The sequence below is a fragment of the Lissotriton helveticus genome, chromosome 5_1 (genome assembly GCF_964261635.1).
Source record: "Lissotriton helveticus chromosome 5_1, aLisHel1.1, whole genome shotgun sequence".
NCBI classification, from domain to species: Eukaryota; Metazoa; Chordata; class Amphibia; order Caudata; family Salamandridae; genus Lissotriton; species Lissotriton helveticus.
In genome coordinates this window covers 273,598,849-273,623,021 of record NC_136065.1, presented here as the reverse complement: position 1 = coordinate 273,623,021, position 24,173 = coordinate 273,598,849, and the positions used below count along the sequence as shown (strand labels likewise).

Sequence of the window (24,173 nt, the reverse complement as noted above, 5' to 3'; positions counted from 1 at the left end):
GCGCCGCACAGGTGGGGGGCCAGTTTGGGGCCCATGGGGGCCGTTTTTGTCCCAGGGCCGTTTTTGCAGCATTGCTGCAAAATCGGCCCTGAAACAAAATCGGCCGAAAACCGGCCCTCGCAAAGAGCTCGGCGGCACCCCCAGGGTTGGGGGCGAGGGGGGTGGGGGTGGGGCTTACAAGCACTATGCCAGGGCCGGTTTTGGATCCCAGTCCGGCCCTGGTTTCCATATAAGTCAACAATGGTAACTCTTACAGTTAGGGTGCATGATGGAACTGAGATCTCTCCCAAGGTCTAGGATTAGAAGTATTGTGGAAAAGAGATTGATGTGTACTGCACCCAACCCTCCACTGCTCTAACAAGTGCTTTAGAATCCCGTAATAGAGTCTGTGGTGTACAAGTCATGTGTATTTGTGTGAAGAGCCTGATGAGATCCAGCAAGGACTTTTAGCAAACTCAGTCTAATGTCATATCCGTCTTCCAGTCCACAGAATGTTTTGGTGTCGTTTTGTTGATGGCCACGGGCACTATACCCGACAACCTTGAGAGCAACACATCTACCTGCATTGTCTCTGACAAGGAATCTTTGGAATCTACAGAGAATAAAGCTTGGACATAACACATGCAATTGAGGTATGCACTAGAGTCCTCCATCTTAGGCAACCTTCTGAAACTGCCACAAAACTGTGCAAAGAACCAAGAGTGTCCAGCTTAGGAAAGTCTGCATTAATCTTTATTGTAGCCAATGTTTTGACTATTTAATGCATTTAAATGTAATAATTTAAATGTGCATTATTTTTGAAAGATTTACATAAAAAATCCCAAATAAAATAAAATATGCATATACATTTAAAAGCATAGGGTTCATTACGCTGTCAAGCAGAAAGTCTCCTCCTGATAGTCGGAATCTTCCCCACTACATCGAAGCCCTTCCGACCGACTCAGTCGGTTTACAGTCCGACCGTCCAATTACGAAGTTTCACTGTTGGAATGTAAACCGCGCATTCATTTCCATGGCGGGCTTTCCAACATGGAAAGCCTGTGTGAAAGTGACTTTTGGGGGGGCCATAGCAGAGTCCCCCTTCTTCTGTGGCCTCCAGTTGGGGGCACCTGAGGTGCCCCCCCTGAAAATCTCTGCACCGTGTGGCAGGCACCTCATGGGGCCTGCCACACGGTGCAAGGATTTACAGTGACTCCTATTTCACTATGGGAGCTTGTGCCAGGGCCGGTTTCCGGCTGCAGCCCAAACTCCCATAGGGAAATGGGAGTCTGCGACTGGACCATGTGAGGTTGCATCGTAATTCTGGATTTGGACTGCTGACCTGAGGTCGGTCAGTTCTGAAACAAAAGGGATGTCGGTCGGAGGCAACTCTGACCAACATCCAAATTAGGGCCTTGATAGTAAAGTTCATAAATGTGTATGTCCACATAGAAAGAATAGGAGAGGTGGAGGTAGAGACTTTCACTTGTAGGTTTCTGAATGACAGTTTATGGTAGGCAAGTAGCACTACTCTAATACTATTTTATTATTATTATTATTAAAACAGTTTTGTATAGCGCGTGGTTACCCTAGAGCATCCCGGCGCTTCGCCAAACAGAGCCACAGATTAAGAGAGAGAGAAGCACAGCGGTTTAACAGAAGAGAAAGGTCTTCAGCTCTTTACGAAAACGCAAAAGGCATGGCTCCGAGCGTAAACCTAGGGGGAGTGAGTTCCAAAGGGTTGCAACCCTTACGGAGAATCTCCTCCCTCCTGAGTGAGCCTTTTTAACCCTAGGGATCGTGAGTAAGTGTTGTTGGTCTGAGCGTAATGATCTACTTGCCTTGTAAGGGGTCACCAGCTTTTGAAGGGCAGGAGGGCCTTTGCCTTGCAAGATTTTATATGCAAGGCAGAGAGACTTAAATTTCACCCTTTCTCGCACTGGCAGCCAATGCAGCGCCCTTAGTGCGGGTTTGGCCGATCGTGACATAGGGATGTTGTGAAGCATTCGTGCCGCCGCATTCTGAACTTGCTGAAGTTTGTTCAGAGTGATCTCAGGGGCACCCAGATAGATTGCATTACTAAAATCTAATCTAGATATAATCAGGCCCTGGATCAAGAGTTTCCGGGATAGAAAAGGAAGCAGAGGCAGCACTTTGCGCACCGATCGGAGAAGGCCGAAACAGACACCAGCCAGTTTGGTAGCCTGGGTCCTAAAGGAAAGGTCTTGCTCCAACCAGATACCCAGGCTCTTGATCTCAGCCTTGGGCTTGGGGGGGGATCCCAGGCAGCTAGGCCAGGCAGACCGGGGGAGTGAGGGACTTTTCATCCCCATCAGCATTATCTCGGTTTTTGAGCCGTTCAGCTTTAGTGCTGATTCCCCCATCCAGGTGTGGACTTTGGATAGGCAGGAATGTAGCACCTGGGGATTTTCCGTGGCCTGGGAGAGGGCAAAGACCAGCTGGGTATCATCGGCATAGCTCACGATTTTGATGTTAAATGGAACCACCACATCCTCCAAGGGGGCCATGTATACATTGAGTAATGTGGGGCTCAGGGAGGATCCCTGGGGCCCTAGGGCACTCCACAATGGAGGTGGGTGGAAGCCGATCGTGCGCCCCCTTCCCAGACCTGGAAGGACCGTTCACTAAGAAATGACCTGAGCCATTTCAGCGCCGTCCCCCTCACTCCCGCATCTGAGAGTCGCTGAAGTAACAGTGTCGAACGCTGCACTAAGGTCCAGGAGGATCACTGCCACTGATCCTCCTGAGTCCAAAATGCAACGTGCCTCTTCCGCGACTGCCAGCAAGGCGGTGTCAGTGCCTTGACCCGGGCGGAAGCCTGTTTGGGAACTTCTCAGCACATGTACAGAAAATGCAGTTTGTGAATCAGGCCGCAAGTCTGTAATCCAGCCAATCCTAATGTGGTGGCCCCCAACATCATGCAGTTTGCAGTACAGTCAATCACCATGCAGCAAGGGTAGCAAGGGACTCACTTCAAGAATGCTTGTATTATAGGCCCTGTACTGTCAATTTTGTTTTACGTTTACGACCATGTTATGTTAATTTGATTTATAATGTGCACAAATCACCCTGGAAGGTGTATCTCTGTGCAACACAGCAAAATGAGTGGAGGAGTAGACTGATTAGGCCTGAAATAATGTAGTTTTGAGAAGTTTCCTAAAATCAAAATGATGTGCGCATTGGTGTATATTAAGTGGTAGCTTATTACACCAAAGGGGAGCCAGATAAGAGAAGAATCTGCCTCCAGAGTGAGATTTCGTGATACGTGGAACTGCCTCCCGAGTGAGATTTTGTGATACGTGGAACTGCCAGCCGAGCTTTATCACTAGATCCCAGAATTCTGAAAGGATGATAGTGAACAAGCTTTACAGAAAGGTAGATAGGAGCATTGTCCTGCAAGGACTTGTGAGTCAGGCAGCAAACCTTGAAGAGGATTCTCTTGCGAATCGGTAAGGCAGAAGAGGGGCAAATGCTGTCCTGGCTGGAAGGTCAAGAGTGAGACATGCTGCCATGATTTGAAAAACTTGCAGCTTGCTTAAAGCAGTCTCATTTGTAGAAGCCAATAGAGAATTGCATTAGTCCACTATCGCAACTGATGACAAGTGCTTGGACAAGGGTTTTTCTCACTAAATGTGGAAGAAGGGAGAAGACTCTCCGTAACAGACACAACATGTAAAAACAAGTGCCAGTAGTGCCTGCGACCTTTTCTTTCACTGTGAGCGCCCACATATCCTAAAACCAATTTTGGAGAAGGGGCTGGACCAAGTTCAGAAGGCCACCATCCAGGTGTCCAAAGCTGCTGGGCCTTCCCAAACAGCATGATTCTGGTTTTGTTGGCATTCAGTTGGAGACAATTTGCTGTCATCCAAGATGCAATAGTTATCAAACCTGCTGTGTATCGAGCTTTAACATTCTTTAGATCATGATCTAGAGTAAATATCAGCTGCGTGTCGTCAGCATATGACAGAGGATGAAAGTCAAACCGTTTGGCAAGGTTGTCAAGGGGGGCAACATATATGTTGAAAAGCATGGTGCTCAGGCAAGAGCCCGGAGGCACCCTTTTATCCACTTTCTTGGTGCGTGATTTATAAGCTCCCAAGGAAACGGTTTGAGTGCGATCAGTTAAAAGTTCTTGAGCCATGATAATGCTGTCCCATGAATTACTACCTCCTGTAATCTTAGAAACATTCTTGAATGAGAAACAGTATTGAATGTTGCTGAGAGGTCCAATTGCACAGTGAGGGGGTGTTGGTGTCAAGAGAACATCTAAAGTGATCGGTCACCACAACCAAAGTGGTCTTGGTGCTGTATGAGGGTCTAAAACCCGACTGGGAAGAGTCCTGTAGCATATTTGTTTCAAGGTACTCCATACGTTGGATATTAATTTGACTCTTGAACTGTTTGTTCAATAACGGAAGAAGAGAGCTTGGTCTGTAGTTGGTAAGATCCGTAGGAGGCAAATTAGTGTTTTTTATTTAATAGGGGTAACTAGTGCTGCTTTCCAAGCCAAGGGAAATTTGCCTGAGGAGATTAATAGATTAAATAATGAGCAAATGGTGGGGCAAGCTGAAAGGACAGAGAGTCAGTCATGTAAGCTAGGCAATATGAGCAGGTGTCCAAGGCTAAAAGAGTTTCATAAAATTCTTTCAGAGTTTGTAATAGATTAAAAAACTCAACACCGCTGTAGAGTGCGTCCACTTCTCCGCGCCCCAGTCGCATTCAATAAAGTGACTTTGAAAAAGAGCTAGAACTCCGCCTGCACGGCGTGCAAAAAATAAAGGCCTGCCGGCTCTCAACACTGTGCAAGCGCAGCCTACGCAGGTCTCGACCTAAAAAGGACAGTAAGCACAGTAAGACAAGACCTGCCATGCAGTGGGAACTGGAACTGAGACTTGTGCAGAAAAGCATGAGGGAATGGTGAGGGAGCAAAAGGGGGAATCATTGCATTCTCATTGACTGAGAATAAACAGAATAAAAAGCAGCCTTGAATGCTGCTGATGCTGTATGTGCATATGTATGATTGCATAAGTCTGTGCAAGTGCATATATTTGAGGGTGGAAATATGATATGCACACCTCCTGCTTAACTTGAGCTCTTGCTTAATGATAGTAATTAGTGGCAATGAATGTACATTAGTAGTTGGATGGTGCTCACCATTGGTTTAATAATGGAGTGATAATCGAAACTGTTGTTCCAAACCAGAGCCTGTAAGACTGGTGTAACCTGTTTGCTGTAGAAAACTGTAAGGTGCACTGCTGTATGACTCTGGAAAATCTATCTGTACACTCTATGTCTTGAAAATGTGAGACCCCCGTCTTCAACATGTCATGACTTAACCCCAGCTCATAGAAGTCCCACAACCTACAAAACAGTATAACATAAAACATCCACATATAACATAAAAACAGTAATGAATGAATGTTATTATTCCTGACTATCACTTTATTCTTTGGTAAAAGCTCTTCAAACCATTTTATGCTAAACAACCCATAAAATGTATAGGCCTTGAGAAATTGTATTTTCTCAGCTGCTTATGTCTCTCGTGCCTTTTTATACAGTTTTTAGTTACACTGTGCAGTAAAACTGCACCGTTAGCAACATAACGTTCTCAAGTTCTTCATGGGATGGCTGAAAACCTAACACCCCAATAGAGGGTCATGTTTCCGTGACACACCATGGATGTATTGAAATATTTCATGTGTGCCCCTCCAGGACCAATTACTTTTAAGGAAACAACTGAAATGTGCCACTTTGAAAAAAATACAAGACATACATCATTGTGTACATTGAGACTCAGCTGATGTCCTCTACAGTACTCAAGTACAAACAATCTGTAACCTGCTTTGCTAAAAACATAATCAGTTCCCTGAGCAACGTTGGAAGGTGCAGTCTTAACAAAGGTACAAACAACTGTGCTACTTTGGTCACTCAAACAACCAACGAGCAACCCCTCTTGTTAACCTGGAGGATGAATGAACCAGGGAATTCTGACAGCCTCACACAAAGGGGCCTGTAGGTAGACCCGAGATAGTGCAGTACACTGCAATCCACCATTTTAGCACTGAGGCACTGTACCTTTGTAGTGGGCTGCTGTTGCTCGGTTCTGGAACTCCCTCTGTTCCTGTTGACAACCTTCCCTCGAGGTACACAGCAGTCCAACTGTAATAGTGATCACTCAGCTTCTTTGGACCCTCCTCAATGCTCCCTTAACCCTCACCCATGAAGTCCAGGAGCCAATATATGACTGAGAAATATTTTAATCTGAGGTTGCGATTTTCAAAATCACACTCCTTGACCAGCACTTTGAGAACTCATGGAACGATCCAAGTAATTGTGGAAAAAGGAGCATCCTCAATCCCTTCCATATGTATGATAAGTAGAGCTATGGTTTTTTCTTTCTTTTTCAACCAATGGCTCCTGGTGGGAGAAGTATCCACCTCAGAGTAAGGACTGAGATGAAGAAGTGGGATTTGGGGGTAAAATGCATTGTCTACTTGTACCTTCATCTTCACTTTCTTTTTGTGTATCAATTAACACTTGGTTTGATCGGGGTTACAGAACCACTACACAGACCACAAGAATACATGAGGCGCCCCTTACCTTTGGTGCCCATTGGAGTTGGACAATCATCTGGGACAGGTGGAAGAAGTCTTGTGTAATAACTAAGGTTTGAGTAAGCTTCCCAGTTCAGATAACCATAGGCGGAATTGTATGTTGGTGGGCTGGGTATCAAGTTTGACCGTGCTGAAAAGAAAGAAAACAATTAATAGGATTTTCTATGTCAGTCCACCCGTACTTCTACCAGTAATAAAGGAATACTACATTTTAAGGCCCTTAAGCTGAATGATTAAAATCTGAAACATTAGTAAGAAACAGCAACTGAAACTGAATAACCTTTAAGTGCAAATGAGCTAAACAGATAGAAACTAAAGGCCTTAATTCCTAGTTGGAGATTGTGCTGATCGGAGAAGAGTATTGTATTGTATTGATTCTTTATTGCTTGATTAACAAACATGTTTGCAATTAAAACTTTTAAAACAAAATAATGTAAAAAATAGACCATTCCCAGTTTCTTTAGACAATATGCGCCTGTACAAAAAGGATGCATCGATGGTTATATGCCATACGATGATATTAAGACCACTTCTAAACAGCTTTTAAAAATGACACCATATAATCATAAAACAGACCTATTAGAATTGCATTTCTGGGAATATACAATAAAGCAAAAAACATTATCTTACACTGTGCAAACATGCTAAAAAATGCCTATCTATTCAAGCTGTAACAATACGTTTCAAAGTGCAAATGAACAATAAATTGACTATGTTTTAAGGTCTGTAATCCAAGGTAGCCTTAGATACTTAGAATTATAAACAACAAGTTCCATTGTGCAAACGGGCAATAAATGTGTATCAGTGGTTTCATATTTTCTCTGAGGTCTAATTACCATAATAACAAACACTAAATCATTTAAGAGGTCAGCAACCTTAAAACAACCACCATGGTGCCTAATTCATTAAGATACCGATAATTTATCAGCAATAGCTAAGAACTTTTTCAAATGACATAGCAATGGTATCAACTCACCCAAAAGACAAGAAATAAGTGCCAGACAAGCCAATCTAACTCTATCCTTAAGGAATAAAGGTTTTAAAAATATAAAGGATATTTTAAGCAGTTTAAGGCACGCATTTACTATGAGCAATAATGGTTCACATGGCCACCCACAGTCTACATTTAGTACTTGGCCATTCTTGAATCCAAGTCGGCAGTTGGTTGGTTGAATTTAAGCCCAGCCTTATTTTTTTTAAATGGTTTATTTCATTTGGGTGGAAAAATGGGCCTCCAAATAAGCCTGGATTTGCAGAGACTGATGCGAATTGATCACAAACCATGCGTGAGTTTTGGATGCTAAAGCTACCTTATTCGCATCAAATTAGTTCATTTTGATTTGTTTTTTTAAGATTTGTTTGAAACTGCGCATTGTCAGTTCAGATATAAGATCACCAGGAATCTGTATAGGCAGAATTAATTATTGCATGCCAACAGATGCTTGCTAGTGAAGCTGGGCAGATAAAAACAGAGAACATGCATATCAAAAACGACCCTTGCAACACCATAGACTGTCTTTGGAGGCCGAACTCCAGTCTGATTTTAGCTTGGCCAATTGTCTTAGGGATACCAAAGTTTAATTTATAGGCCTTAATTACTAATAGATCTAGTAATTTTGTATTTTTCCCCTAGTGATAGGCGAGCCATATGTTATGGTTGGCTGTAGCATTGCTCTCATAACTTTAAGAAGATGATCATATGATTGCCATCTCAATGATTTATGTAGACATTTAAAGGCATAACTCAAAGTTGCAGTTTTTGCCCTCAGAACCTTAAAATGACTGTTGCCAAATAAAATTTTAACCACTTGAATTGGCCCTCCTCTGGCCGGTCAGGAATTGGTCTTTAACTTTGCTGTGCCGATTTTCATAATTTTCGTTTTTTTAACATTCATTTCCAGGATTTACAAAAAGATGTAATTGTCAAATGCATTAATTTATCTTTGTAGGCCTATCAGGGTTTAGCTCAGCAAAATAGGATCATCAGCGTATTGTAAATAACTAAGTTGCACTTCACCTATTTTTGGAGGATGGGCTCTAAGTGCTGGAGCAGATCTGACAGAAATGAATTAAAAAGGCAAGGAGCAAGGACACAGCCTTGCTTTAAAACATTATAGGTTTTGATATTTTATGATAAAGTACCACCATCACCTAGCTTGACCTGGACCCAAGTATTATTGTAAAGAAGTATAATAGCATCTAGCAATTTTTAAGGAATGGCCCAATCTACCAGTTTGATCCCTAATAAGCTCGGGGAACTGAATAGCTGCCTTTAAATCTATAAAAGAGATATATAAATTCTGTTTTTTTTAAACTGCCTGTTCTGCTAGTAAGTTATGGGCCAGCAAATTGGAGATGGTAGATTGTTCCTTTTGGAAACATGTTTGGTTGCGTGTAATCATACTTTGCTGTGGTGCCCACTTTTCCAAATCAATCAATACACGGGAGACAAAAATCTTAGCACCTAAGTCAGTTAGGGCGATTAACAGATCATTTACAGGGTTATCAACAGAGCCACTTTTATAGATGGGCTGCAAGATGCTACCTTCCCAAGATGCAGGGACAATTTTCAAAGCCAATACTTTGTTAAAGACTGGAGTCAACACTTGGGCCCACACATCTTTGTTGGCATGGAATAAGGCAATGGGCAGCCCATTTGATCAAATGGGGCTCCTGGCCCAAAGACGACATAGGAGAAGGACTATTTCATTTGTGCCTATGAGATCAAAGTCATTCTTCAAATCAGAGCTTCTCCCTTGCTCTATATATGACTCACTCGATTTCACAGTATTATTTGGATGGACCAAGTCATTGCCCAAGCTCAGACCACTCACTATCTCAATGTTTGGCTTGCTAATTCTTTCAAAATTAGCACACAAGCCTTTCTTATTCACATCTAGATTGCACATGCCATCCAAGTTGGTAATACAATTTACCTACTCATCCTCTATAATATTGGTCCTGTGAGCCTTGTTGCCTCCCCTTTCAAGTTCATTCATTATTTCCCCAAAAATGTTCACATTATTTTGCCTGGAGGCATATAATAATCTGTGCCACATCCCTGATTGATAGCAAGATTTAGCCAACCAAACTTCTTGTTTATATGATCTTCTTAAAACAGTAATTTACCCTTGAAATCATGGTAAGATTGCTTGTATCTATTGAAACAAACTTCCAGTACAGCTTTGCTGAGTGATCGTTTTAATTTAAACAATTGGAATGTATACCATTTATTGGGGGTGTGTAAAAATGAATGTGTTTTCTTTTGGTTTCGTGCTGAACATTTCACACCAGGAATGGTGTAATATAATTCCATTTATCTAACATTAAACCTACCCCCACCTGGCACTGATCACTATCCTTTATTAATGCTTCCTCAGCCTGTAGTATTTCATCTTGTTTATCCGAATGCCAAGCCAGTCTCTTCAAATTGTATGAAGAGTGAACCATATTAAGAAGGCCATTAGGTCTAGGGTTACAACTTATTGGCAGTTCTAATATAACCATCTGAGGGTTATGGTCACTTTCTAGTCGAGGTGTCACCTTATATTCAACAATTTTAGGGCCCAGGTTTTCTGAAATAAAGAAGTAATCAATATTTGAGCCGTGCTTAGACTGTTTATATGATGGAACTGACCTAAATGTGCTCATTTTTCTTTTAGCAAGGTTAAACCAAGCTAGTACATGTTGTCACAGCACTCGTTTGCGATACCATTGCTCTTTCCATTAAAGAACTGAAAAGCGACCAGGCGTAAATTAAAGTCGCCAGAAATTAACAGACCAGCACCTGGGTTCCGAATTGCTAATGAACTTCTAATGTCCCGTAAGATAGAGCTGGGTCGCCTTATTTTCCTCGTACTTAAATAGACATTAAATATTATCATTTTGTGTTGATTATACTGTAGTAGAATGCATTGTAACCATTCCAATTGCAAATCTACTACTTCTACTGTGAGTTTCAGTTCAGTCGCAATATAGCATGAGACCGCACTTTGCAACGCCTAATTTATTGGTGTGTACAGCTGGAAGGTTAAATTCATTGAACCCAGGCAATGGAGTTGCTTGTATTCTCCATGTTTCTTGGAACATAAAAATGTCAAAAGTATTTAAAAATGAGATACTATCTGGATCGGCCAACAAGTTGGCCAGCCCATGCACATTCCTAGAGTAAATTCTCAGTAGTAAATCTTTACCATGTGCAAAAGGTAAGGTTCACTTCTCATCTTCTAAATGCACATTTGCAAGGGTTGCTGGAAGCCATGTCCTATCCTCAAGTTGCATTTTGTTTGAGTGACAATTAACAGGTACACGCTACTTCGAGTACATTAATAATTAGCAGACCTGTATTACAAGTAGGGCTCCCGATTTTATATATTTTTTTTAACATTTCCGTCTTTATTTATCCATATTTATTTGTTGGTCATTTTATTGGTATTTATCCACATTTATTCTGTGTTTCAAGAATAAATGTAGCTGTAAAATTGTAGATTTCTGTGTTTATATAACTCATCAACGTGCACTCAAACATAGATGTCCGTCACGTTTTAGCACACTAAACAGTCACATATAACAAAAGACTACACTCCGGGGTACATATTAGCATCATACTACAAATATTTGTTAACAAATGCCTGTATTTAAGGAAATCTCATCCTGTATTTTAACCCTCAATGCTGTCTGCCTGCTCAGCAGTTGCCTAGAATTCATAAAGGCAGTATGGAGAGTTGCTCACAAGAAGCACCATTTTCAGTATTTTTCCGCTTTAAAAATAAATACAGAGAGGAAACACATTGTTTTCTGTCTGTATTTATCTGTTCAGTAAAAATGGGAAACCAGAAGCCTTAATTACAAGATGATTTATTAGGTGGGCCAGACGCACCTCTGAGTAGCAGGATTGACTTCTTACTTTCAACCATATATCTATCCTTTTCCCTTTTTGGGGCTAGTGCCTCTAAAATAGAGGGGTATTTTAATGGGGTACAGTTCTTAACCTTAATGCCCCATTCCATAAAATAAGAACTTGAATCCAAGATTTTATTTACTATTTCATTAGTAGTCCAGGTTGTTATGGTGGACTCACGGGATGAATTAAGGTGTGTTTGTTTAAACTGAACAGTAAGAAGACCCATAGTTGTAATGATTGATGAATCAGGGATATTTGAAACAAGTTTTAGGATTGAACTCCGATTAGGACCATCATGAATGCCCCTTAATTCATATAGCGGGTGAAAAATGAATTTCACATTATTAGAATCTTTGTTTTCCAGCATAACCCTTAGAGATATTGTTGGGCTTAGTTTGCTATCATTGACTAAGTAGTTGATTTGATGACCTCCAGAAAGTGATGCACTTTGAGTGACCCTGGGCCTTATCCCGGTGGCTCGACAGGTCCCATGCATGGTCTGGATTGCATGATTTTGAAGCAAAGGCGAAGCCTCAATGTTTACAATTGCTTCTGTCCTTAATTGTGGATAACAGACTACTTTTCTATTAGTATTGCAGTGACTCTGCTTGCTTTCACTCTGATTCAATGACCTGCTGCCATTTTGCTTAAAGACTGACTCATTATTTCAACCCACAATATCAATAGGCACCATAACTCTATTGGTCGTGGACTCCTTTTTACTACCCCTTTAAGAGTGCTGTACCTCTCTCTTCACTTAGGGATTCATATAATCTATCTCAGTAGAATCAGAGGGAGTTTCTGCACCCTTAGGGGAAAAGTTCCGCCTTTGTGACTTCTAACTAGCTTGCTTAAAAATAGAATAACGGTCCCTGGGCTTGACCACTGAAACAGTGGTTTTCTTGGCTTTATTCCAAACCTTACACAACCTTTTCCTGGCCCTTTTTGTCATCAGTAGCTCACCACTAAAACTATAAACTAAGGCTTTGGAATTGGTAACTTGGCTTCTTCCTATATTGACGTTTCCTAACAAGATAGGGCTTTCGTCTTTTACAATTGAGCATCTCAAGCCTACTTCTTGCTTCACAACATCACCAGCAAATGCCCTAGTCATATCAGTGGAAACTTCTCACTCAGACTTTGTGCTCACACTAGTTACTCCTAATCCTGGCCCATTATAGCGAGTTAGAAGTAGTTCTGGGTTTGATTGCATAGCTAGTTTCTTAATTTCTCCGACGAGGAACCCTAACATAGTCGGAAGTTCAGACACTTTATAAATATGTGAACATATTCATTTGATTAGATGGTTATTAACATCAGCCTGGCTCTTACCACCAAGTTAGTTAGATTGTGTAATTTTGTATCTATACCCACTACATATACAGGTGGCGCTATTAAATATTTTAGCAGTCTATCGAGCTTGTTGGAGTGAAAATGTAACTGTTGGTATTGCATCCATTGTGTTCAACAGATTTTGCCACACTCCATTGTTATCTGTGCGTTGAGGTTTAGAGGGACACTCTTCCACTAAAATAGGAACATCATATTTGTTCAAGAATGAGATCTGCAGGGTTCAAAGAGAGTTCTACTTGATCTAAGTTCTTTAACCCCTGGTCAGGACCTTTAAGATTAACCTTTAGAGGGATTAAAGTTGGATGAGAATCAGGAACTTGTTCACTGTCACATATTCTGGGACTAAATGGATATATACCATTTTTGCCAGTTGGTGACGCAGTTATTGATTCCCCTGGACTCTCACAGACTTTCGCATTCTTGGATATTGACATGGGAGATTATTCAAACTATGATTAGATTGAATGTCACCCAAGCAAATAACAGACCTTGCATTCACTTGAATCCCTAAAACAGTTAGTTACGACCTGAGCTTCATCTTCCGCCTTTGAAGGACAGGTCTTTTGTGGCGGCAACATGATTTGAGCTCCGTTAAATGATAAACCTCTGGGGTAGGCTCTAGATGGATTTAGGCTTTAGCAACTATCACATGAGAATGCCCTCAATCATTTGGAACACTTCTTTTTACAGCAGATGCTTTTAGACATAGAGCAGTAGTATCAGCAGACTGTTACAGACAATCTTGTTGCATTACCCTGAGATAGTGCACTATCACATACAGTCTGGACTATGGCATGTGTGAATAAAGAAACCCCATGCTCACACTGAGCTCTATCTGATTGTTTAAAATACTCAATAATACTAGGTTGTGGGAACTGAGTTCCAGAGGTGGTAACTGGATTAGGTGTTTGATCGGGGACTATGGACGCTCTAGCATGAGCCGGCGATTCCACAAGTTCCGTCTCGTTATCATGTGATATATCCTTTTGGGAACGGGTTTGGATTTTCTTGGCAATCTTCCGCTCTTTTTGCGGCTTAGCTTGTAACAAACGCAGAAGTGATCCCCTCAGGTGGCCCGACCTCATAATTTGCCTCAGGAGAGCAACAAGATTTCAAACCTCTCCAAAGCTGTACTCTTACTATAAGCCTGCTGGAACACCTTCCTTTCTAAACCCTCCACCAGCCCCAGACCAACAAAAGGTACGGTCAGTGACCAAGACTGAGGGGGCTTAAGATGCTGGAGTAGTTATCAGATCCCCAGAGCTCTAAACTCAGACTCCAGAAACTCCCTAAACTCCCCCACCCCCCAGTACTAAAGGAGATATTGGAGGCAGGGGTGAGGGACAATCTTAATATGGTAGTCAAATTATATAAAGATTTAAATTTGAATATTTGTTAGAAAAATTTAGCAGCAACTAAACCTCAGCAGAGCAGCAGAGCAGCAGAGCAGGGCTCCAAAGCGCAGAACAGCACCGGGTCCCCACAGGACTTCACAGGTTTCCCCAGGTCTTCACAGGTCTCCACAAGTAAAGCAAGCCACACCAGCCTACCACTAGCCACTTCCATTTTGTCCTGGGACCTGAGTGGCACTATACCTTACCTCCTGTCGCCTGCCTCCCTACAGCTCCCCCCTGCTGCAACACCACTCCTCTTCTGATCTTGTGTATCTTTCTCTGCACGTTACACACGTTTCTCCGCTCTCTCTCTCAGGTGGTGGTCACAAAAGCTAGTGGTAGGCTTATAGGAGATCTAATCCGCCAAGAACTTTATCCAGTCAGGCCGGCAGGAACATCAATCAGGGGTGGGGAGATCGGTCTCGATTAACCGATAGACCTGGCTACGTACTTCACAGTGACCTTTGGCAACGGCAGAGTTCTTCATTTGATGTTCAAGTAGTTTGACACTAAGAGCACCAAGAGCGAGTGGGGCCTACCAGGCAAGCCTGAAAACCGCACCCAGGACTAACTAGACCAGCTCCACAGGCTGCCTGTGGCACACACTCCGCGTCCACTGACTGTTGGTGCCTGCACTCGCCCGGGGCCAGCCTAGACTTTCTGGCAAGCTGGCTGCAGCTGTTTGCTGTGCAAAACTGCTGGGGGTCCGACCGAAGTTCAGCCAGAGTTCAGCCAGAATGTAACTGTCTGGGGCTTGGCGGGGCTCGGTCCAAAAACCTCTGCGCTATTCCTCCACAGACTGCCTACCACTCAGGCTCTGGTGAACTTAAACGGTCTCAGGTGGCCTGAACCAGACCGGCATGGCTCAGCGGTGATCCATAGTTCCGGCGCCAGCCAGCTCCGACTCTAGCTCCGCCTCTTGTGCATTGTGCATACCAGTCCTCCTTGTCCCACCTGTATCCACAATCAGCGGAGAGTAGCTGTGCAGGGGAGAGGTACAGCAGTATGTCTGCACTGAGGGGTTTGGATTGGCATTGATGCGGTTACTGCAGTGCAGTTCAGGACTGTAGGGAAAATGGGGAAAGAACGAAGTGGTAGCTATAGCGCTGGAATGTTCTGTGAGTTTGTGCACACAGAAAAACCCACACTTTTGTAAGTATTCACAACATTCTCCATAACCCTTTCTCACCGTGGCCAAGAATGAGAATTTTCTTTGGGCAGGAGCAAATCCCTTTCCAAAGTGGGAAGGAAAATGGAACATTCTCAAAACTGTATTGAGGTGCGTGCGGATGGACTTCTCCTAAAGGAGAAGCATTTAGCTTTGGAGAAAAAAAAGGAGGTAGCAAGTGCATATGGTCTGGATTTTTTTTCATGAGAAAATATGCATATGGATACTGCCTCGTTATTATGTTAATCATTTTTGTTTTGTTAAGATTTCCCTTTGAACAATTCAGAAGAATTATAGAAAGTAAAATAAGCAGCAAACACAGCCAAGAAGATTGCCATTGGCATGGTCAGCAGAAGTACACGATTCCATAACAGAACCAGATGCATCAACAACGCATGCTTCCAGAAGCATTAGCATTATCTAGTTTTGAAGACCACATTTTGCCACCCCTTACATATATTGTCAAGTTTAGGAAGCTATCAGGTTTTCTTTATAATGTTCTACATGTCGCCTCTGGCCAGGTTTTGGTGAAACAAATAGCATGAATATCAAGTTCTGAAGGCACCAACAGGCATATTGTCAGTTCTAGAGGCCTTATCCCAATTACTGTACTCAGTTCTGGGTGCCACTTCCCGAGTCCTGTGTCAAATTCTTGACACCCCCAGTATGGTACCATGTTCTGGACGCCACAATTGGCCATTCTGTCCAAATCTGATGGTAATCACTTACAATTGATGTCATGTTTAGGAGGCCACCTCTGGTTTAATTTGTACGTTTATGCTTCTGGTGTATTGCCTCCAAATCCAAAGGCCATGTTTACTTCTTGAGGCCACATATGTATGCTACTTCTATTATATTGTATCTAGTCTGGAGCCATTTATGCAGCCTTCCAAGATTTTGAAAGCATCCAAAATAGCAGAGGCTAAATAAGTCTAGTGAAATAAACTATGTTACCAATTTACTTTTTTATATAACCCTTTTTTTGGTCTCGCCTAGCATTGCAGCGCGCATGCGCTACTCACTTTGCGAGGCATGCGCTGCTCACTTTGCGAGGCATACAGTATACACTATAGGGTGGAAGCTTTGTGGAAGCTCCGCCCGCTCTCCGCCTATGTTTTTGATTGGCTTATGTGCTAAATTCTGCCTTCCCATTGGTTTTAGCCTTGGTAGTCCCTCCTCCTGACGCCATGTCGTCATTTGTATACTTCCATGGCTACTGGCCCCCTTACTTAACTATTTTGTTCCTATGGCTCCTCCACTCCCCTTCCGCAAGCTGTGACTTCTCGGGCCACCACCCCCTACCCCACTCCTGTTACTGCCTTTTGCCCGCCCGCACTCTTTTTTTAAATGCAATAGGACTCACGAAAATGCGAGTTCTATTGCATTGCAAGTGCTTTTTTTAAAGTAGTGTGCAGTCATTTACATTTGACATGCGCATGATGCCTGACATCACAGCCACCGCCCCTTCCCATTCATTCAGCACACCTTTTGCATATGTATGTAGTTGTTTGGTCAGGCATGAGTTTATTACCATCTATGCTTGTAGTCTCCCGCCACACAGTGCGCCAAGCCAAGTGCCTTCACCGTTTACTACACAGCATGTAATTTCTCAACCAAAATGCAAGCCATTGGTTTCCCCTCCCGGTGGTTGGGGTCCATAGGTCCCTGAACTAATGACTGGAGACCTACATATGTATGACAAACAATCCAGCTAATCAAACGAATTCCTGATTTTTGGCCCTGAAGTGGGTTGGAGGCGCGGAGATTCTCCAAACCAATCAACTGGGCATCTACATGAATGATGGGTTGCTCTGCCAATTTTCTGCCATATGCAGGAGAAGACGGTGGCTCTTAGGCATGGTTTGGCAGCATGTTGCGGTTGGAGACGCAGGCAGGAGAGGATAGCAACAGTTGCCTCGAGACCCCCGCGTGCCATAGTGACCGTAGTCGTGGAGACTGTTACTTGCCAACTCGAGCAACACGTAGGAGAGCGACGGCGGCAGCCCAGGCCCAGAGCGAAGGTGGCACCTGCCTGGCAGTGGGGCCCGGCATGGCACAGCCAAGTGATGAGGGGTGGTGGCACAAGGGCTGGGTCAGGAGGTGGACAAACATAGGGGCGTAGGTCTCACCCACTTTTTAAAATGGAGGGCTAGGGTAAGGTGAGGATGGCCAGCGTAAGTTGAAATGTTGTGGCTTCACTCGAGAAAGTATATATATATATATATATATATATATATATATATATATATATATATATATATATACATATACATATACATATATATATACACACCCACACACACACACAGGTAGAGTTGCTTATGTGCAAGGAGCGCACTCTACAAGCAGATACAGAGTGGTGCCTAGCTATAAAGGGAATAAAGATGGGCGCTTCTGTAGAATGAGAATGCCAAGAATTGCCTATATACAAAGGGGTGCATCCGAGCAAGCTGGTGTAGGGAGTGCTTTTCTATAGAGGGACCCAGAGTGTTGGCCAAGTACAAGAGAACACACCGGGCTTCCTATGTACAAAGGGATTCAGCTGTGTGCTCCTCTGACGGGACACCGAGATCTCCTTTGCACAAGGAATAGTTACAGTGTCAAGGGGTGCACAGAATTACAGAAGTGTTGCACAGTCCCTAAATAAGCGGAACTAGGAGACGCATGCAGGTACATCATTCGTATTTCTTTTTCCTCATGTGTTTGTTAGTGCACAGAATTGTAACGTTGTGTAGGACACTGATTCATAGCATTCTATGTCTAATACGGTTGCCCATGCACGGTGGTGGTAATAAAAGTGGTTTGGTGTCTGGACATAACTGTGCTTAAGCAGGGTGTAGATAAGTGATGTATGGGGAAGAGAAAACATCCAGCAGTGGTTTCTTTTAAAGCCCATTTAAAGGACTGTCTCTTACACAATGAGATGTGGCCCGGGGGCACGCGCAAGCCCCGTCACTGTGTTTTTTTTTTGTCAAGCATTGGTGTCACCCCATTAAACAGTTGGCATATCAAAGCAGCTCAGTTCCGTGTGAATACGGCATTGGGAGCCCTCCTGCTTCTAGTGATGGTGTGGTTTGTGACCTTAGTGCGGTCGGTGCCAGGTCCCAGCTGGCAATTTGCCTATCGATTTGGCAGCCCTTATTTTCTGTTCATGGGAGGAGGGAGCAGAAAGTACCACCCTAGGGGCTTTACAAAGTTGCACTCTGCAGGAAGGCCTCCCAAGCACATATTTAGCACCGTTAGTGTTTCTTGGGAGTGTCTTAGGTATTAATGTACACATAGCAGTTGTCATATTGCATGTGTTCAATGTGTAGTCCCAATTTTAATGTTGCAAAGTATGGGCCAGAAAAACGTTGCAGTGGTTATGCTTTGTTACGAAACGTAGCCATATTGTTTTGCTCTCTAGATAAAATATGGTCTTTCCCACTCAAATCATGCTGTGTAACTAATACAATTCACTTGTATGTCTTCCTTCTCTGGCGATACTAATCTGGGGCTTTTGGTTCATCAGAAGCAATTGTCAATGGGGTCACTGCCAAGTTCCAAACTATTGAATATGTTGCAGTGATTACGTCATCTGGGAATGTTATTGTGCTACAAATACATGTGAGCGAAGCTACGTTTCAATAATGTGAGATAAATGTGTTGCATAGTCAAATACTTAAGGCCCCAAAGGTGAGACGGATTGCATTGCAAATGCTCGTTTAATGTTTCGTAACTCAGACAAGTACCTGAAGACCTTTACACAGGGCCATTGACTTGTAAACAAAAGCAGGAATACACAGTAACAGCGGCGGCTCGCCTAGGGAGTGCTGCGAGGCGGTGAGGTGGGGAGGGGCAGGGTGAGGGAGAGTGGACTTGGACATACGGCGGAACAGAGTAAAGTAAATAAATAAAGAAAACTATTTACCTTGCGCTCGCTGCATCGCCAACTCTGACTTTTTTAAAAATAAAATGCTTTCCCACAAAAAGGTGATTAGACTATTTACAGGGGATTGAGCTACTGGTTAGTTTCCTAATGCATCACAGATCTCAAAATATATTAGTAGAAGACAGTTTTATAAAAAATAAAAAAAAACTAGAAAACTAGATCACTGCTTCTATCTAGGTAAAAAAACATTTACAATGAACTCCCAACAGCAGTTGAGTTCATCCTAATGGCAATCATCACCCACTCGTTGAGGAGGAGACACCAATGATGAAGCATTCCAACATAAAGTGTGGTTGAAGTGTCTTCTCATAACAAATGTTGATATCTGTTAAATATTAGGAGACAAACCAAAAAGTTCTATCCCCTGTAGAGAGGCCACACACCATTATGTGCAAAAGTGTATAAGCCAGTAAGCCATGGAGGACGTGTGTACATTTAGCCCTCTTCCTCTCGCTTTATGTGAGAAAGTTACAAATTAAATGACCACCCGTCTGCTCCCTGTAACTAGACGGCTTGTCTATTAACTGTATCTCTTTTACAAGATGACAGTGGGTGCTGAACCAGTTACTCAGTACCCCTCCTCGGATAAGGTACTTGATCTCTTAATCTGTTTTCCACACACTTATTTCAACAGAAAAGCTTACTCTCACATCTTTAATTGTATTACTTCACATCACAACTGGTGCTCATCTATGGCCAATCAGCTATACTCCGTACTGTTGTCTGTACTGTATTAGTCAGCACATTGCCTCTCTAGGCTCACCTAGGACATCTTAAATTGTTTTCCAAATTATCTCAGTTTTTCTTCTCAGTTTCTTTGTGCTTGGTAGCTGTTATCCACCAAGGCTCTGCCATGAGTAAGGCCCTCAATTTTCACCACCTATGATAGTTCCATCATTTCTTTTTTAGTCTCGACTAGGCAGCGCATGCACTGTCTCTTCGAGACAAGCTGTATCGCTTACAACCCGCCCATCGCTTTTGATTTGTTACTTAGTGTGTGAAAAAGGATTGCTTCATGTGGTTAATCGGTCGTTGTCCCCCCTTTTTGTGTGTTGCTCCCTCCCATTAATTATGACCGTATTACTTGTAGCCTTTCACTTCTGTGCATTTAGGTTAGTTTTGGCGCACCATTTTATTTTCTGCCCGTATTTTAGGAAGCTAGCCTTTTCTTCCTCTGTCATGTTCTTGTTTGTTTTTATTTTAAATGCGCTCACCCAACTGGAGTTCAAGTAACATCAAGTATTGGCGTATTATTAAAGTAATTTTAAACAGCTTTGTAAACAAATTTTGTATACCTGACGTGAACCTTTTCTTAAATAAGGGAATTTAACAGCAAACTTTGCTATCTTGTTTTAAAACTAAAAACGGAAACGTTTTCTAAAAACGCCTTCAATGTGCTTTCTGACTAAAAAGAGCTCACCATAATTTTCATTTGTTTCTGCCTGTGCTTTAGGAATGTAGCCTTTTCTTTCTCTGTCGTGTTTGCTTTTTCATATAAAAATGCAATCACCCGACAGTAGAGCTTTGTTTAAATTAGGTTATCGTACATCAAGGATTGCGGTATAACCTTTAAATAAATATTGTTATATACTACTCATGTGTGACACTATCACTTTTTCAACTGTGCCAAAACACTTCAAACAGGAGGGTATTTTGTTATACTAATGTTTCTCTTCTGTATTGTGTGACATGACCTATTGTGGGTGACCCATTAGCGCAGTTTTCTGATGCATGTGAGATTTTCTGCTACCCTGCAATCTATTGTTGATTCTATGCTAAGAAATATTACTGTATATTGAACAGTCATCTGTAACACTATGTTGGTGTCTGATGTCTGTCGCCTTCTGTTGTACCCTTTCTTATTAAAAATATTTTTTTAACAAAATGCACTCACCCAACGTGAGCTTTTTTAAAATTTGTGAGACTAACTCATAAGCTCCAAACTGTCTTACGAGTGCCTGACTCTGTCCAGCCCTGTTGGCCTTTCAGAAACACACGGTCTCACAAATCGCTGACTGTACCCCATTATCGGCTCATCAGAAGCAACAGACTATTTGCCATGTAACCCCACTCTCTCATCACTTTCTACCATCCCAGGAAATGCCTTCGCTCGGGCTAACTTATACTTAGCCTCAATCCCTAAAACTAAAAGGACTCACTAGACCCAAAAACCACAACCAAAAATATAGTCCCACTCTACCCAACACAACACTAAATAAATCTACACCACGCCACACAAACAACACTTAATAAGCAACACTATTAAGCACCACCAGCCCCCTTAACAGAATACAAAAAACATTATAGCATATTGCTTCCTAAATTCTGAAATGAATCTGATTTAAACAGCCCTTGAAATATATAATTGTTTTGAAAACTCCTCCAACATGCAAAATTAGGCAGTAAAACATTAAAGCTCAGTTAATTAAAAAAAACACTGTACAATCTACAATCTACACTTACTAAACACACACTAATCTAAAACAGAAAATATAAAATAAAAAAACTCTTGCAAGGGCGCAACCCATTAGTTTCACCAATGCTTGTTTGTTTCTTTTATTATTTCAATGCCGACGACATATACATATACATGTTCTTATTTCCACTCCTTAGCCCTCAAATGTATACTGGAATTTCCAACAGTCCAACAGATCCTCATTCTCACTCCTGACAAAGTTATGAACTTTGAAAGCTAGGTGTTGATAATTTTACACACCACCAAACTACCTCCCATCACAGAAAATAAGCAGGTTGGTTATCTGCTAGCAAGAAACCTCCGTTTAAACTTGTTCTGCTGGTTTTACAGTGATTTATGCTTTTTTTCACCACTTTGACAGCTCCTTTGCTGGTTACGCTTCTGCTTGACAGGGGCACTCTCCTAATCTTCACCCGTACTCAATTTCTGATCATTATATCTACTTGGCCTCTACCACTGGGTTGTATGATGGAACCACACATGCCTTTATAGCATGAGCACTACATCAAACGTGTCGTTACCATGCGTTCCTTTAGCATGCAAGTCGTTACAACTTGCTTTAGGGAAGCGCTGGATTTTGGAATAGTATAATTTACTATTCCAACTGCAGTCTGTATAACAGTAGGGAAGGTGGTGAACTTAAAATCAAACACCATTCCAACAACATGTTCCCCAAAGCAAGTCATTGTAACGACTTGCGTGTGGAAGGAACATGGGGTAGTGATGCATTTGTTGTAGTGCCTGCGTTGTAAAGGTTTAGACTGTATGGTAAAGGGTTTCCCCCAGCAATGGAGCGCCCTTCCATTCAGACCCTCCATGATTTCGCGGTTTGCCGCGAAATCGGCACTTTTGTAAATATACCACCGATTTTTGCAAAAATGCCTTCAAAATCGGCACTTTTGTAAATACAGCTTGTGTGTTCTCACATTACGGTTTGATATTAATGTAAATAATAATGATATTCATTTTAAAAAAGATTTAACGTTGACTGAACAGTCCAGTAATTGTCCACGCCACTCAACACAGTTAACAATGTATAACACACTGAGAGATACACCCCTGTTGCCAATAATGCTGGTAAAACAAATAAGAACTGCGTCCACCACCGCAGGCAGATCTTAAAAGGAATTAGGACCATGGTTCACAGTATTAGTGTTTAAGTGCTTACTTGTCACAATCAAATGTAGAATCCGGTCAAAGACATATATATCCTAACCTCACACCCTGAAACAAAAACATGGAAATGTAATATATTTGTAAAGTGCTTAAATACAAAGACATAAAAGGACCAGAAATGTCACATGGGGATACTCCAGTAATTTCTGAATGAGTTGGCCATTCATCACCTTTATTCAACTTCTCTCACTAGAATCCTCTGTGCAAAAGGTACAAAGATTAAATAGGATCACGGTTGGGGCACCAGTAAAAACGGAACATCGTCAGTTTGTATAGCAAACAGCATTCTACTTCATTAATCCTTACATTTTCTATTTTACAAGTGCTCGCTTTAAGCTACATTTGGGACGTCCAAGATTTACATAATCGGACTAAGAATGGAAAAAGTCTCCTATACTATGGAGTTAGAAACATGCAGCATTTTTTTTTATATACAAAAACCCAATTTGTGACTGAATATGAATGTTTAGGAGATTTAATTTACACTTGCGGGCGCTATTAGGAAAGTGTGGTGGTTTGGTATAACCAAAATCATTTTAAGATGTCTGGAAGGCTACCGATAAGCATGGGCGGATTTTGCGAATTGGCAATCCGCGAAATTGCGTATTTACGGATTCGCAATCCGCAAAATCCGCGAACTCTCGCAAATTTGCGGATTTTTTATTTTTTTGTGTTCGCAAGGATTTCTGCCAGTTCGCGAGGATTTTGTACCAGTTCGCAAACGCGAACTTACTTTTCGGGTAGCAACGGTCGCGAACATGTTGTTTCTACATCTGGTTCATCACAGCACCCTCTGTTTCACCACTGCCACCCTCTGTTTCACCACTGCCACCCTCTGGCTCACCCATGCCACCCTCTGGCTCACCCATGCCACCCTCTAGTTCATCACTGTAGATTATGGGTGGAAAAGCACACCTGCCCTGCCTCAACTGACATAAATGAATTAGGGGCTGATAAATGTGTTACTGAATTTGAACTTCCTGGCTGGAACCTGCTTCCTTATCTGTAATTGCTTTCTCTGAGCCTGCTGTGAGGGTCAGAGCAGGGTCATAGAATAGTTGCAAGTAGGCAACTGAACTCTTGAGGGGCCCCTCAGGAAGCACTACAGGGAATGGTTACTAATGATAAGATTGAACTTTTGCACCTGCTGAGTGCTTT

The 24,173-nt window shown here is 42.3% G+C and overlaps 1 protein-coding gene and 1 long non-coding RNA gene across 2 annotated transcripts in view; one reads left to right on the top strand and one right to left on the bottom strand.

Moving 5' to 3' along the window:
• The window catches only part of LOC144754428 (uncharacterized), a 246,776-nt gene extending 246,103 nt beyond the window's left edge, over positions 1-673 (top strand). The window contains exon 5 of the long non-coding RNA XR_013594722.1: positions 484-673. This is a non-coding gene — a long non-coding RNA (uncharacterized LOC144754428). The remainder of the gene's footprint in view (positions 1-483) is intronic.
• Positions 1-24,173, bottom strand: part of LOC144754427 (prostaglandin G/H synthase 1-like) — a 512,735-nt gene that overhangs the window by 245,682 nt on the left and 242,880 nt on the right. Inside the window, exon 6 of the mRNA XM_078642195.1 lies at positions 6,601-6,744. Coding sequence (XP_078498321.1) covers positions 6,601-6,744 — 144 coding nt within the window. The remainder of the gene's footprint in view (positions 1-6,600; positions 6,745-24,173) is intronic.